Consider the following 17,032-nt stretch of genomic DNA (forward strand, 5'->3'; position numbering starts at 1 on the left):
TTTTGGAGACAGGGTTTTTCTACGTGTAGCTTTGGCTATCCTAGGCATCACTATCTAGACCAGGCTGGCCTTGAACTCACAGAGATCTGCCTGTTTCTGCCTCCCAACTGCAGGGATTAAGGGTGTGGCCCAGCACCAGAAAAGCTCTTGTATTAAACCAAGAACCCTACTTCTAAAATTTTATCCCAAAGAAATGGTTGCCTCTTTAAAAATACTGAAAATAACAAAAATAAAACAACTTAAATGTGAAAATAACTTAGGGAAAAAAAGAGTGATGTATGATGTTATGGTAAATAAATTAAACAAAACTATTTAGCTATAAAAATTAATAAATTATGGAAGTCAATATGGAAAAACATTTACCGAAAAATTTTACAACTTAAAAACCTCAATTATATAGGGCCATGGGAGAATTTAGAACTTTTACATAAAAGAGATGGTTATGGATTATTAGCATACTGAACTGCATCTGAAAGACTATTAAAATGTACCATGCTATACTGGAATTAGGAGTTTTTTAAGTCTTCAAATTTCCTGGAGATCAACTATAACTAGAAATTTTACAAAAGCATTATTCAATAAACTAAGCTACTTATATTTACCAAATCTTTATTTCATAAGAAAAACTTTATTTAAATAGTCTATCAGAAATAAATTAAAATCTCTTCACTATAGAAACATTCTCAAAAACTTAATGATTCATTTAGAATTTGACATGCTTCTAAAGACTTGTCTTCCAACTTGGTCAGTCACGGCAGTCTTTCAAGTCAGGAAAGAAATAGACAGTGGGAAGGGAGGTATTGGGTAGGAACCATATATAATGATAATGAAAAAATTTAGTATTAGTTTCATTATTGTACTAGTTTTATTCCACAGAATCTTTCCTAAATTCGACAGCAAACAAATAGCACCAAATGCCATAGTTCATTTGCATTTCTTCCACATACAATTAAAAGTATATCCCACATGCCAGATGCGCAAAATGGCTATTAATCATATTTTATATAAGATTCACACTGAGAAGTTTGGGGATGAGTATTCGATGTAGTTTTAAATCAACTTTTCTAATGGCATCCTGGACTGCCATTAGTCATTTGGAGAAGTTTTTCAATTTATATTCCTGAATGTCATCCTTTCTTTACAGACCTTTAACTCCTTTTCCCACTACTATACCAATAATAATTGTACTCACTTACCTTATCTGGTTCATACACCATAGTGCATTTATTCTGAAGATCAGCCAAAGACATATCTATTCGCCTAAAATAATAAAGCCATATAATTAATTATGCTAATTATGTTATACACTGATTCTTTTACTATAGAATAAAATTAGAAATAAACCAGTAGGTCTTAGAAAAAGCCAAAGCAACCTGCTGTCAGGGTAGCTTTTCATTTTTGTTTTTTAAGATAGGATCTTTCTAATGTAGCCCTGGCTGTTTTGAAACTCACTTCCTTAAATTCAGGTATCTGCCTGCCTGTTTCCCAAGTGTTGGGACTAATACCATATGCTACCACACTCTGCTAGGCTTTCACCGATATGGCAGTCTACTAAGCCATACATATCCTATGGGCACATTGTAGGGAAGTCTTGGTGGTTCTCCAATCACTAGTAAGCGTGACCTCAAACTCAATTTTGGTGATATATAACATTATAACATCGATTCAACTCAGTATTCCATACAGGGTGTACTGTCTGCTCAGACAAGTGCCAACAGAAGGCATGCATGCTTTTATCCTCAGACCTCAGAACAATCAATTGTGATCACTTAAAGTAACCTTTAATTTCAATGGCTTGACATTTTCCAGCATTTCCTTCAAGGGACAACTACTATAGACATAGCAGAATCAAAGTAGGTAAATCTTTTCAAAAGCCCACACATTCAAACAGTGTTAAGTAAATGACTTCAATGCAACCTACTTCATTGATGTGTACTGGTCCAGCAGCTGCTTAGATTGTTCTTCTTTTTATGTACAAAGTGCACTCCTAGAGTCTATACCAAGTTTAGGAAAAGTAAGCTCAGAAAGCTGGACCTTTCCCCACCTCTTCTGAGGACTATTCTTTTTTTAAAGGTTTATTTATTTATTTTATGCATATGAGTACCCGGTAGTTGTCTTCAGACACACCAGGAAATGGAATCAGACCCCATTACAGATGGTTGTGAGCCACCATGTGGTTGCTGGGAATTGAACTCAGGACTTCTAGAAGAATAGTCAGTGCTCTTAACCTCTGAGCTATCTCTCCAGACCCTGAGGACTATTCTTATGAGGTAAGTAAAAAGACAGTAATTAATCATTACCTGTGAAATTCTGGATCTGAATTTGATTTCATTTGATTGAAATCTGCATCCTTTTTGTTTTTTATTCTTGAGAAACGCTCGTGTAGAGTAATATTAGTTTTTACAAAACTATCTGCTGAAAAAGGAAGCAAATAGTTCCATGTCAATGTGAAACTGAATGTCCTTAAAAGATTACAAAACTAAACATCAAGGGACCATTAAAATAATCAAAACTGTTCTCCTTTGAAAAGAAATACGACTCAAACTATTTGCATATTAACTTATAATGTCCATGTGCTTTCCCAAACCCAAACGAGAATTGACTGACTTATGAATTCAAGGATTTTCTTACTATCTGGCACATTTGCTTTCTTGTCTAAAAGAGGGACATTGTCAAAGTGAGAATCATTCTTCTTCATGGTAAGACCATCCTCTAGAAAGTTAGGAAGACACTCTATAGTTCAGTGAAGATTAAATCAATTAACGATTTAATCAAAGTAATCTCTGAAGGAATGCTGAATCAAGTTATATTTAAATGCCACAGAGTGCCTTCCAATAGCACTTTATTTTTGCATTAATTTTAGTTCATAAAGACATCCTAAAATCAGGTATGCTACAAGCTCTTAAGATTTATTTATTTTATGTATGTGAGTACACTGTAGCTGTCTTCAGACACACCAGGAGAGGGCATCAGACCCCATTGCAGATGGTTGTGAGCCACCATGTGGTTGCTGGGAATTGAACTCAGGACCTCTGGAAGAACAGTCAGTTCTCTTAGCCACTAAGCCATCTCTCCAGCCTCCAAAAAGACAGTTACTGTGCCAAGCTCTTAATAGTACAGAAAGAATACACTTAATCCATCAAAATGTTCTACCAGCAATCTTTCCTAATCCATTAGTCCTATTCTGGGACACCCTCCTGTTTTTCTGTTTACTTTCTGAAAATTATATTCTTTGCGTAAAGAGTTGGAGATGAGAGGGTAAACTGTTGCTGACAAACTGTATACTTTATTTTTTTCATATTCAAAACTAAGCTTTAGGGGATCAAACTCAGGTCCTTACACATTCTCAGAAAAGAGCTTTAATACTGAGCTAATCCCCCAGCTATAATCTACCTGGTTCAAAGAATATACATGCCTTCACTTAAGGGATAGGAGAGAAAATAATGAGTTTTAAATTTAAATGTATTTTATTTCTTGTGTAAGTGTTTTGTCAGTGCACTAAGTGTGTGACTTGCGCCCAAAAAGTCCAAAAGAGGTCTAGAACTAGAGCTACAGAAGTCTGTAAGCAGCCATGGAGGTACTGGGAACTGAATTTAGGGCCAGTACTCTTAACTGCTCAGCAATCTCTTTAGCCCAAATAATTATCTTAAAAATGTTTCATAGTCAGGTGGTAGTGGCACACGCCTTTAATCCCAGCACTTAGGAAGCAGAGGTAGGCAGATCTCTGAGTTCCAGTCCAGCCTGGTCTACAGAGGAAGTTACACAACAGCTAAGGCTACACAGAGAAACCCTGTCTCAAAAAAAAAGGTTTTATTAAGGTAAAGATTAAAGCAAATAAAAATTTGACATTCTTTAGAATCTCTTGCTTATAATAATTTATGCAGTATTACTAGGAAAAATCACTGATTTTCCAATGGACACTTATGAAAAGCAAAAATGTAATGCAAATCTTTAAAGTCTTCATTTAACTCTTATGTCATAAATAATGGAATCATCCACTGATTATACATGAACAAGCTTATAGCATAAAGTCCAAGAAAGGCCTTGGGGAAAGGGCTGCTAATATAACAAAATAATCTAGACTTCTGCATTGTCTGGGATGTATAATTGTTTTTGTTGCTTCTTCCTCCTTTATTAGCCTTTTAATATGTCTGTCCTTTGGAGAAGTCTGACCTTTTTCTGACTAATGATTTGTAACCCACTAGCATTTGAAGCAGAAAGTTATTGAAAATACATAAAAAGAACAACTAGTCTTGAATGAATGTCTGGTACTCTCTCCAACAGATTTCCTAATATATTACCTACTTAAAATGGAATATTAATTACAATTTACATCAAAGGCATTTGTATCTTGGGCAATACATTAACTTTGTGCTATCCTTAATGCTTGTGTAAAACATACCGACCTTTAACTTTGTGGATTATTGTTATGATTTCCTGAGCAAATTCTTCTGTAGGTTTGTTTTCAGGATTCTGAGATGAGTCAAGATGTTGAAATACTGGATGAAAATTGTCACTTCTTTTGCCAATAGCAACCAAATCATGTGATGTCTGTCTCTCTGCAAAATATCTAGAAGTAGACCTAAAATAATTTGAAATATTTAATTAAATTTGTAAGTTTTGCTATTTTGCTAAGGATCGAATTTGTTAATATTAAGATAGATAAATATTAAAAAGATTTAATTATTCTGACATAATTTAGGAACTAAAATTACATATTATAAAACTAATAAACCATCAGTGGAAAATAAGTATAGATAAATGGTTCTGAGCTCTTTTCAAATCACAAAAATCACAACACTAAGTGAATTTTTCCTTCAAACACATAAGGTATTAAAATCACCTAATATAAAAAAATAATCAGACTATTTTCTACTTTAATATTGTCCAAACATTGTAATCAGCTACTCTGAAATACCACCATACTTTAAAAGCTGTTATCAAACTTAAAAAACTTAACTATTAAAATTCTCACTGTAAGCAATGAGGAGCTTAGAATAATGTTTTGAAACTAAATCTATTAAGAAATGAACTGTGGAACAGCAAGAGGGTTTAGCAGGTACATGAAAGAACCTGCCAGGCAAGCGTGGTCTCTAGAACCCATGGTGGAAGGAAGAAAAAACAACTCCCTAAAATTGTTCCCCAAAAGAGGTCCTCTGGACCTCCACATACCTGCCATGGCACATGTGCACTCGCATTCTCACATCAGCCACACACAGAAACACAACTACAGTCCTCATCCCTGTATCCTGAAGAATAATCTAGTCAAACTGAAGTCATGCTGCAATCACAGTAGGAATTACATCAAGTCATCTGTCTCCTGGGATCCCAAGAAGATATGAGGATTTGAGCTCTATTCATGTCTCAACGATAACTTTTCTCTAAAGAATAAGAACCTGTTACAATCCTTCCTGCTAAAAGATTCTATCAATGTCAAAAGCAGCAAAGGACAGCCTGAGAAGCTACATAAAGAATAAATGCTGGCCTGGTGTAGTGAGTGTAGTCTCATGCGTTTAATCCCAGCATTAAGGAGGCAGCAGCAGATTGATCTTTGTGAGTTTGAGGCCAGCCTGGTCTGCACAGTGAGTTACCGGACAACCAGGGCTACATAGAGAAACCCTAGCTCCACAAAACAAAACAAAGCAAAACAAAAAAACAAAAACCAAAAACTTCAAAAAACAAAAAAAAGGATAGAGGCTGAATTCTCCTTAGTCTATCCCTAGATTTAAAAAGACAAACAAAACCCTGGCAGTGTAAAAACACATAACTTCTTAAAGAGAAACAATTCCTTGAAATGCCCATACCCAAGAATTATTTGGAGATAAGATATGGGAACCAGAAGACACAAGATCACCACCTATTACTAACTTCAGAATTTATCTTCATTCCAGGACTTAGGGAGGAAATTATTGGTAATTTCTTGAACATGTAATATACTCTAGCCAACAATACAAACTTCATCTTAGAAGCTAAAAATTAGCTGGGCGGTGGTGGCGCACGCCTTTAATCCCAGCACTTGGGAGGCAGAGGCAGGCGAATTTCTGAGTTCGAGGCTAGCCTGGTCTACAGAGTGAGTTCCAGGACAGCCAGGGCTACACAGAGAAACCCTGTCTCGAAAAACAAACAAAAAAAAGCTGAAAATTAAGGTGTAAAAATATATTAATTAACATTTCTTTAAAAAGCTAATACCTAGATGTGTTCATCTTGTTCCTGTCTACTTTGATGGTAAGTGATTTCTTCTTGATAAGTGAATAGGATTTCTCTTCAAGTTTTGGGTTTGTATCAAGTTGTTTACTAGAAGATGCATTCTCTTTTCTGCCATCTTCTTTATTTAATTTTTTCTTCCATTTGTCATTGCAAGGCCCCGAATCAGCCTCTTTTATATTTGCATGAGTATAGGAAACACAGTCTTTCTTGTAGAGATGAAACGGTCCATTGATTTGCTCATCCTCAGTTTCTCTTCCTCTTGTAGTACTGAAACAATCTGACTCTCTATTTCCAGAAACTTTTAGAGAACTGTATTTTCTGTCTTCTTCCTTCAAATACTTCTGAAATCTCCCATCAGGAAAGTCCTGCTCACTATCTGAGAGCTTAAGATGTTTGTGACGGTAATCATAGGATACTCTGGTTGCTGAACTTCTCTCTGGGTATTCTCTCTCAGTATATCTGTGACTTTGGGCTCCAAAGCTCCACTCTTCTTTCTTCTCTTGGAAAGGTAGAAAAGAGTGCTCAGGCTTCCACTTTGGGATTCTGGATAGCTCTCTATTTTCATACCTTGCTGCATCTATAGGTCTTTTTGAAGTGTAGCCATACTTTCTGAAATCATGATCCTCAGGATACCTGTATTGACACAAAGAAGTTTACATTTGCAATACACAGAAGTAAAACTTTTGATGTCTAGAATATTGTGCAGACTGGCCTTAAAATACAGCATGCAATGGCAAGACAACCTCATGTGAACTCATAAGAGGAACATGAAAGTTTAAAAGTAACATCTTTTAAAAACTTTCTCCAGCATACCTTTAATCCTAGCACCCTGGAGACAAAGACAAACATATCTCTGAGTTCAAGGCTAGCCTGGTCTAGAGTGAGTTCCAGGACAACCAGGGCAACACAGGAAAAACCCTCTCTTGAAAAACAATATCAACCAACCAACCAACCAAAAACACATTCTAGCTATCCACGTGAATTACTCAAAAAAGAAATTATTTTATCTTTTGAGATAAAAAAATTATGATATTCAACATAAAATTAACAGACTTTTTCCTGGAGGCTTTATGCAAAATTCTCCAGGCTTAATGATTTCCTGTACCTCTTCTGAAAAGGGTTCCTTGTGTCAAAGTCTTCTGAGACTCTTCTGGGTGACTGGGGGTAGCTTTCTTCTTGTACCCTTTGGTGTCTCATTTCATCTTCAGGCCATTTCTCTTTAAATCTCAAGGAATCTGCCAGTGACATCTGAGGTGGATTCCCCAGTGACATCTGAGGTGGCTTCTCTCCTCTCCCACTTCCTCTACCTCTGTGCTCATCAGGAGGATACCTTCCTTGCAGTGTAGAGATGTAAGAATCCCTTTCATGCTCCATGTAGGTTGCTGCACTTTCTGTGTATGTGGGCATATACTGAGATCTTCTGTCATCATCTCCTCTTCCAGGAAAATATTCTTGGTGAGGCTTATATGTATCAAAATTTTCAACAGGTTTTACATTTGGGGAAGATGATCTATTTTCATAAGACCGATAATACGAATTCACACGAGGAGGAATCCTTGGTTTATTTTGCCCATGTTTCTCATCATCCATTCTCCAAGTAAAGGGTCTTTCTGAATCATTTCTATATTGAGGGTCATAGTGCCCATGGAAATGTCTTTCCTCATGGTATTCAAAATTTCTAGATTGTGGTGATAATGACCTATGTAAACAAGCACAGAGAAGTTTAGTTCACTTTGATACAATTACCTGATTTAGTGTAACCTACTTAAAATACTGACCTTTCCTAAAATTCTACTATCCCACTCAAGGTAAATCTAGGAGTTTGTTGTATATGTACTTGGAACTGTATATTGTTATGAGGGAGATGGGTTAATGATTCTTTTGTCCTACCTGACAACCATACTCTTGTCATCCTAACTGGTGTATTCTATGAACACATCAAAGTGGGTTAAATATACATGTGATATTAGAGGAGGACCAGATCAGGTTAAAAGCAGTATTTTTTTTTTTTGAGAGAGAGACTACTGACTGCAAGTTCTAGCAAACATAGAAGTAGTACCTCCAAAGGGCCAATCAAGAAAAGCTTACCTCAGGCTCAATAGCTAACTGAGAAACAAGCATAAGTGAAGTAAGAAAAAATATGCAGAAGGGGAATGGGATGGGGGAGGGATGGTCTCTGTGAGGGGTCAGAATTTGATGTAAATAAACAAATTTTAAAAATATGTAGAAAGTGTGAAAAAACTAAAGTTGACCTCTAAAATTACATTCTAAGACAATGATGCTACAATCCAAATTCCAAAATTTTGTTTTTATAGCCTTTCCAAATGACTGTTCTTTCCCTCAAGGCTTTACCAAAGAAGATGCTTATCAGGTGGCATCTCTCGCTATACTTTCCCTCCATACATCAGAGTTGTTTTTTTTTTTTTAAAGAAAATAAAAGAGTCCCACTTTACAACCCAAGCTGGTCTGACTGGTATTATCTCTGTTAACAAGGCTGACATTTATACTTAAAGCAATCTTTTTGCATCTACCTACAAAATGCTGGAAATACAAGTGTGCACTACTATGCCTATCCCTCCATAAATACATCTAACATACTTTTTAACATAAACTGCTCTTCTTTCCAAAATCTCCTCCCTTACATATTAACTGAAATATGTGTTGAAATAACTTAGAACTCTGGTCAAAGTATGTTTTAATGTAACTATAATGCTCTCTAGGGGTCAGTATTATAGCTCTTGTGCATCTATCTTTTCTGTTACCTTGATACTGCCAACATGTAGACTTGTATTCCTAATGAGAATACTCCCATATTCACGGAAAGATAAGTTACTCAGCCTTAGAAATAAAGAAGGGGATGGGTATGGTGTCTCACACCTTTAATCCTGGTACTTGTGAGCCACAGGCATGCAGATCTCTTAGTTTGAATCTAGCCTAGTCTATACACTAAGTACCAGGTCAGCCAGTGAAATCCTATCTCAAAGAAAAAAAAAAAGCTCACTTTAGTATCTGAGTGAGAACCTCTATGTGACCCGTCCAATTTTTCATCTCCTCCTTTAGGGCTTAATGTCTTGGAATCAGTAAGAAAGGAACACCCTGGCCATTTTAAAATGTACCTGTTCTAAGAAGCTTCAAAAGAATTGAGGCAATCATGGATGAATATCTTGTTTTGCTAATGACAAATCTGTGTCTTCCACACAAGAAAGGAAACACATCTATCTTCTCCAGTACCCATTAGGACATTTACATTTGACTTGGCAATATTGTCACCCAAAGTCTCTAAGCTAGACATACTGGTAAATATTACTTATCAGAAGCAGAAACTCTGCCATGGAGATGGCTATACCTCATCACAGGAGGGGAAAAAACTAGAGTCTCTGAGGAATTTCTGAAGATTTCATCTCTTTTCGCTCCTAAGCAGAGAACCTGGGAGTCAGAGGCAGAAGTCTTCCAGACAGGATGAAATATTCAAGATTTAACTTTAGCCCTTAATTCACATTTAAAACTGCTGACATTGTCTTATGTCTTATTATGTAGTACTCACTTCCAGAAAAAGTTGGCATAATGGCTGTTAACATTTCCAGTTCTCCTAACAGTTAGGAAACAATTTAGTCTCTAGAGTTTTGCATGCTTTATGAGTAGAGGCACTGGCAACTTTGGTTCCCCAAGAAACAGCCTTGGAAACAGAGATCAGGTCTCCCTTATGGATAGAGGGCTGATTTGTTTGCTGCTCATGATAATAAGATAATGGTTACTTCAAGTGACTCAAGTTCCTCACCTGTGTCATAACCCCAGAACCTGTGACAAATTTGCATCATCCACCCAGATAGCCACTCTGGAGCACTGGCCCTCAGGGGTTCTTAGAAGGTAGAGAGAACGTCTCTGACATGGTAGTGTCTTGTGGCAAACTAGTATATTGACTTCTAAGTAGAAACAAAATACCAAACTCTTTATAGTTCTTAACAAAAAACTCTGGATAAGTAATTAAAAAAACAGGCACTAAGCACTGGCAGAGTTCCTGTGGCCATTTCTCTAATGGTCATACTAAAAGAATAAAATAAAACACATTCTGTGCTATCTTCCTTGTTATATAGTCTTTCTGTCTTTACATTCTCTTTTCTTTTTGAAACCTCTCCCAAATTCAACATGATTTGGTGACATTTATAAAATGAAAACTAAATTATTGACAGATGATTCACTCTATTATTGGAACAAGCTATATTAACATAAAAGTCATGGTTTATCTTTCCTATATGCAATAATGGTCCTTCTTGTCAGTCTGAATCTTACTGGTTGCAAAGCAGAATTAATTCTCTCTCTATAGAGATACAGAGTGCTTTGCCTCTGTCAGAAGCACAGCACTTTCCCCACTGTATCAGAGTTGCCTACTCTCCCCAGCCAGTCTGTGTGCTTGCTCAGGCCATGGAAGATGGCATACTCAATCTTGTAGTCCCAGAACTGGACTGTATCTAATGTACAACAGACTAGTTGAACTATTCCAATTTAATTATGTATACTATAGCACTGATACCACTTATCAGAAAAAAATCAATGAGAGTTGAACTACAATCGAGCTATTCAAACCCACTATTTTGCCAAGAAGATAAGAAACACTTTATTTTCTGACTAAATGTCTTGAAAAAATTAAACAAAACATACACTAAAAGTGGCAAACCTCTTAATAGCTTAAAAAAAGTAACCTTCTCAAAGACATTTCTCATTCTGGATGTGGTCACTGCATTCCTTTTTTATTATAAAGTAGTTCTAGCCCCAATTAAACAAATTTATCAGCTCCCGAAATCTACAAACACTACCATTACCATGATTAACCTCCTACTATGAACAGCCAGGTCCAGTGATCTTATTAAAATGGGATCTTGAGCAGTAACAGTAATTTCTAAATCCAAGTTAACCATGTAAAAGCATGGAACTCCTCACCTTTGTTTCCACCTGGGGGATCTGGATCGTGACCGTGCCATCCTTTAGCATATGAGCCACCTGATCCACTTTTTACACTGCAAAGAAATATAGCATTAGCAAGTTAGTTAGTTTGTTTGTTTGTTTTTAAAAAGCCTGCAGTATGCTCTAAAACCTGGTGATTTCTAAGAGAAAGCTACTTAATTCTTCCGTGCATCTACTTCCCAGATCTAAAAAATAGAGATAAAAGCACCCACTTTACTAAAATACTGTCAAGATAAAATAAATTAAGTCAAGAATCAGCAAATGCTTCCTGTAAAGGACTACACTTGAAACTATTTTCACTTTGTATAACATAAGGTCTGAATCAAATCTATTCCTTCTGTTTTATTAAAACAATCCCTAAGGCTGGACAGTGGAAGTATACACTTTTAATCCCAGCACTTGGTAGGCAGAGGCAGGTGGATCCCTGTGAATTCAAGGACAGCCTCACATACAGACTGAGTTCCAGGACAGTCAGGGCTATGCTGTGAAACCCTGTCTTGAAAAAACAAAAAGACAAAAGACAAAACAAACACAACACAATCCCTTAAAATGAAACACATAGCTAGGTATGATAGGATAATCTTAGTACTTGGGAAGATGAGACAAGAGGGATCATGAGTTTGAAGCCAGCCTGGGCTACATACCAAATTTGAGGCCAGCTTGGGTTAAACAGCAATACCCTACATATCAAGTTCAAGACCAATCTGGGATGCATGAAACTCTATCTTAAAACAAAATAATGTAGTTGACTTCTCTGTGGCTGTGATAAAACACTGACCAAAAGCAACCTGTGTAGGTAAGAGTTTATTTAAGCTTACAGGTTAAAGTGTACTGAGGGAAAGCAGAGGAGGAGCTGCAGCATGAACCTGGAGGTACAACAGAAGCAGAAATGATCAACAAACGCTGCTTACTGGCTTGCTCCTAGGCTCACGTACAGATTCTCCCCCTTTGGGTTTATTTTCCATTCTTATTTTTAGAGACAAGCGCTCACTACATAGACCAGGCTGTCCTCCTTGAACTTATAGAGATCAACTTGCCTTTGCCCCACTAAGTGCTAGGATTAAACACACCCAGTATGTTTGTCAATTTCTGGATTTGTTTTTGTTTATAATCTTACGCTACTTCTGAGATATGTACATACCTCTAGTTTTGTTATCACACCGATACTAAAAAATGAAACAGTATATATAAACAACAACAACAATAACAACAAAAACCAAAATGGGAAAAACTACTCCAGGCTGATAATATCTCTGATGCTGCTATCCACTCCTGACTTGTCCTGAAATTCCCTTTCTGCAGCATTTTCAAGGCAGCTGTATCTGAGTAGTGGAGGTACCAAGGCTTCCACTCTCTAATGCCACCACTACTATCTTTTGTACTTACCTTTTCTGTTTGTAGGACTTTCTTTATTCTTTTGTGTTCTGGTCAGGGACCCATCCAGTATTTAATATATAACTTGGTTATACAAATTCATTCTTGAGTGAAAGACCTTTTCTAGAAGGACATCACCTTAAGAGACTGATATACACCCCCTCATATACACCATGTCCTAAGGCATTCTGTGCCCTCCCTGTCCCATAAAGACACCTGTTCAGGTAAAGTGATTCTGGAGTAACTCTGAGGGTGTTTTCATCTTGTTAGCATGGATTTAAACATCAATTTCATTTTTGTGTGTATGGGTGTGGAATAAGTCAGGGCCTGATCTCAGGTGTCTTCTTCTCTCACTTTCTACAGTAAGGAAAGTACTCTAACTGCCCTGGAGTGCATCTTTTCATCTAGACTGACTGGCCATCTAGCTGCTAGAATCTAGGTCTTGGTTATCTTTCCCCCATTTCTGGTTTTCCTACCATGTATCATTATACCTGGCTTTTATGTAGATGGCTGAGGGTCTGAACTCAAGTAATAATAAGCAAACACTTTACCCTAAGCCTAATTATCAGTAGATCTTCAGATCCAAAACATAGTCTCTTCCCCAGATACTGCCTTGTAAGCATTCACTTACAGCCTATACTCTTTCTGCTATTATCCCTGCCATTATCTACTACCCTAACCCCTTTGCGGTCTCCACCACTGACCAGCATTCTTTATTTTATTGACTAGTGTTGAAGATACGAGAATTGCCAAACACTCAGCCACTTGCCAAGAGTTCTTGTAAAATTGTGAGATTTTACATAGGCAGGTAGAGTTGTTAGGATATTATCTTTAAGCCATTCCTGGACTGACTAGGAATCCAGTTAGACTTTCCTTCCGTTCTTCATGGACAAAAGCTTATAGCCTTATAGTATAACTTTGGTCTCTGCCTTTCTTGCTTGTACTAAGATAGTTTCTTTATTCAAGGTCATTTTGAAGTTTACATACCTTGGCAAACTATTTCTGAAATGTTAACATTCTATAACTTAAACTAAAATAAGACTAAGTTTTAAAAGAAATGTATAAAGAACCTTTTTAATATTTAAAACCCAAGCAAAAATAAAATCTAAGGCTTGTACCAGGTAAGAATCCTGTGGTCTAACAATGTGTAGACGAGAAATCTTAGTTTGCTTCATTATATCATAAACATAATTTGTATTCAACTCCTTTTAAGTAATCTGACAAACGTATTGTGTTGCTCTGTCTCATGACTAGATCTTCATTACTGAGCATTTTGTTAAATTTAGAAAGAAAACAACATAGAAGGGAACTGGTAAGAGAAAGAAACAGAGATCTGAAAGTTATAAGCATGTATTTTTGCCAAGGAAAACAAACAAAACCACAGAAAGGGGTTGCAAAGACAGCTCCATGGTGTACATTTATAATCCCAGTGCTAAGGAAAACAGAAATAAGCAGGCTGCTAGCCTACTTGGCACAGTCCAGGCCTTTGAGAAACCACCTCAAAAACAAATGAGTCTGAGCGGAATCGCTGAAATGCTTGCTGGTCAGCCAGGAAGACTTGTGTTCAAAATCTCTAGCACTTGTGTAAAAGCCAGGTATGACTGTGCAAGTCTATAATCTCAGCAGTGGGGACAAGAGAGAGACAAATTTCAGGGGCTTGCTGACTAGTCTAGCTGAAACAACAATCTCTAAGTTCAGTGAAAGATCCTGTCACAAAAAAAAAAAAAAAACAAGATAAAGTAACTCATCCTCTGGCTCCCGCATGTACATGTGTGCACATGAAACCTATATATACACATATGCATACATAAAATAAAGAATATTTTAGGGTAAGATTTTATAGCAGCATAGTTGTGTACAACTTTAATCTCAGCTCTTAGAGAAGAGAGCAGAGACAGAGTTCAAGGCTAGCCTGGTCTACAGAGTGAGTCCCAGAACAGCCAAGGCTACACAGAGAAACACTTTCTTAAAAACCAATATCCAAAAAGAAAAGATTTTATACAGTAAAGAAGATTTTGTCCTAGCTTTAAAAAACACAGTAACAAAATAAACACTAGATTTTTTTTCCAAAACAGAAAAGGAAAAGTGAAAGACAAAACCAAAAGTGCTTCAGAATGTTACAAAGGGTCCAAGTTAGGTTAGAAAAAGCTTTTTAGGGAGGTAACTATAGTTCAGAATCATTCCATCTATACACGACTAACTTGGTAGCAAGAAGACTTGGTTGACTTCTTGCTTTTATGAGAAAAAGTCCTTGAACTATGGCATGAAGTGAACTGTTCAAATACTTTGCTCAGTTTGGTCATACATTAAAGTACACTATACTTTTTGACAGAAATGGATGGAAGTATGGGTTGGGTTCACTTCACAAGAACTTCAAAGTGTACTGCAAGGAAAACCCTAATTGATGGAATAAAGTTCCATGTTTAGACCAGGGTTTTACAAAGGGATATAACAGCTGACAAAGATTTCTGACACAATTAATTTACTATCCAATTAAAATAAGCAAAACTGAGAAAAAGGAAAAAAGTTTTTTGAAGGATAAATTTAAATACAGTATGTGTAATTCAAGGTTGTTAAAGTTTTCAAGTTCAGGGGCTGGAGAGATATAGTTCAGTGATTAAGAACACTGCCTGCTCTTTTAGCAGAGCTAGGTTCAATTACCAACACCCACACAGATGCTCACAATCCTCTTTACCTCTAGCTCTAGGAGATCAGACACCCTATTCTGGCTTCATCCAGCACTGCACAAGTGGTGCATAGACACATGCATAGGCAAAACATGCATATACATAGTAATTAAAAAACGTTTCTAAAAGTTAAAATTCTTAAGGTTAAACTTCACTGTAGCAGTTAAAAACTAGAACCCAGGTATGAAAACCATTAATGCTTTAAGATATTAATCTTTAGATCTGGCTTAAAGAGTTCTATATATGTGTACATATGTGAAGACCAGAGGTTAACCTCAGTCATCATTTTACAGGATGTACCCCCTTTACTAATCTTGCCATTAAGTAATTGCCTTTAGTAATCTTGCCATTAAGTGAATTAATTATTTTCTGACATTTTTTCTTCTCTGCTTTATCATAGAACAATGGTTCTCAACTTTCTTAGTGCTGCAATCCTTTAATATGATTCCTCATCCTGTGATGACCCCCAACCATAAAATTGTTCCATTGCTATTTTATAAGTAATTTTGCTAGTTATGAATCATAATCTAAATATTTTCAGGTTAGCGGATATATGCAGCCCCTGTGGGAAGGCAAAAACTTTTAAGGTTGGCTTTGAATCTGACTTTTTGAAGAATACACTTGCCCCTTAGATTCACCTGAGCTTGTGGAACAGCAGTTCAGATATGGAATTGTGGCCACACACAGCAGCACAGGCCTTTAACCAAAGCACTTAGGAGGCTAGGGCAGGCATTTCTCCATGAGTTTGAGGCCAGACTGATTTACAAAGGAGTTCCAAGCCAAAGGGATAGCCGGTCACAAAATCAAATGAAAAAAATAAAAAATGGTGCCAAGGCCGGGCAGTGGTGGCACACACCTTTAATCCCAGCACTTGGGAGGCAGAGGCAGGCAGATTTCTGAGTTCGAGGCCAGCCTGGTCTACAGAGTGAGTTCCAGGACAGCCAGGGCTATACAGAGAAATCCTGTCTCCAAAAACAAAACAAAAACAAAAACAAAGAAAAAGAAAAGAAAAACGAAAAAATGGTGCCACATGCCTTTAATCGTAGCACTTCGAAGGCAGAGGCAGGACTGTTTCGATTTCAAGGCCAGCCTGTTCTAAACGGTGCATTTAGGGCTAGACAAAAGCTACAAAATAATCAAAATTAAATTAAAAATAAATATAGAACCGGTAATTCTTCCCTATGTGCAGCCAAGCACTTGTCTTGAACACAGTATTAAACTAGGTTAAATACAAGCAAAATTTAATACTGGGAACCCGGCAACTGGTGATGGGTATATGTGACTCTTCTGCAGTGAGAAACCTTAAATTTCCCAAACCACCATAGGCACAGGAGAGGAGAAGAAGGGGCAGACCAGGCTGCGCAGCTTCTGTTAAGTATTCATTTGGACTCGACTATAAATGCCACTTAGAGCACCTCACAGACACAAACATATCTACAAAATGTCCACTGCCACCACCACCCAGGTAATGAGACCATGTCCCAGTGGTCACCAAGAGGAATAGGGTACACTCTGAATTGGGAGGGGGAAAATGACAGAAAGGAAATGTGAAAGAGGAAAGAAAATGGGTGAAAAGAAATAAAAATCAGGTCTTACCCTTCCTTCTGGAGATTTGAATTTTCAGCCCCTAACCATCTCGCACAACAATGGAAAACAAACAAAAAAATGTAAGAATGAGGGGAAAAGAGAACAAATAAGGGGCTTCTGAACAGCAGAAGTTACGGCAGTTTGTGTCTCCTTCTCTGCGGGAGCCCTGTCTCCTCCAACCTTCAGTTGTTTGTGAGCTCAGTCTCCTCCAACCT

The 17,032-nt window shown here is 37.1% G+C and overlaps 1 protein-coding gene across 3 annotated transcripts in view; it reads right to left on the reverse strand.

Moving 5' to 3' along the window:
- Positions 1-17,032, reverse strand: part of Bclaf3 (BCLAF1 and THRAP3 family member 3) — a 66,524-nt gene that overhangs the window by 39,667 nt on the left and 9,825 nt on the right. For 2 of the 3 annotated variants that reach the window (XM_028772706.1, XM_028772708.1), the window contains exons 2-7: positions 11,146-11,222; positions 7,313-7,906; positions 6,190-6,840; positions 4,407-4,582; positions 2,301-2,415; positions 1,197-1,260 (exon numbers count right to left, since the gene is read on the reverse strand). In XM_028772706.1, the coding sequence (XP_028628539.1) occupies positions 1,197-1,260; positions 2,301-2,415; positions 4,407-4,582; positions 6,190-6,840; positions 7,313-7,906; positions 11,146-11,186 (1,641 nt within the window). In that variant the 5' untranslated portion in view covers positions 11,187-11,222. The remainder of the gene's footprint in view (positions 1-1,196; positions 1,261-2,300; positions 2,416-4,406; positions 4,583-6,189; positions 6,841-7,312; positions 7,907-11,145; positions 11,223-17,032) is intronic. The other variant, XM_028772707.1, reaches the window with a different exon arrangement.

The sequence above is a fragment of the Grammomys surdaster genome, unplaced genomic scaffold, assembly GCF_004785775.1.
Source record: "Grammomys surdaster isolate TR1022 unplaced genomic scaffold, NIH_TR_1.0 217, whole genome shotgun sequence".
Lineage (NCBI taxonomy): Eukaryota > Metazoa > Chordata > Mammalia > Rodentia > Muridae > Grammomys > Grammomys surdaster.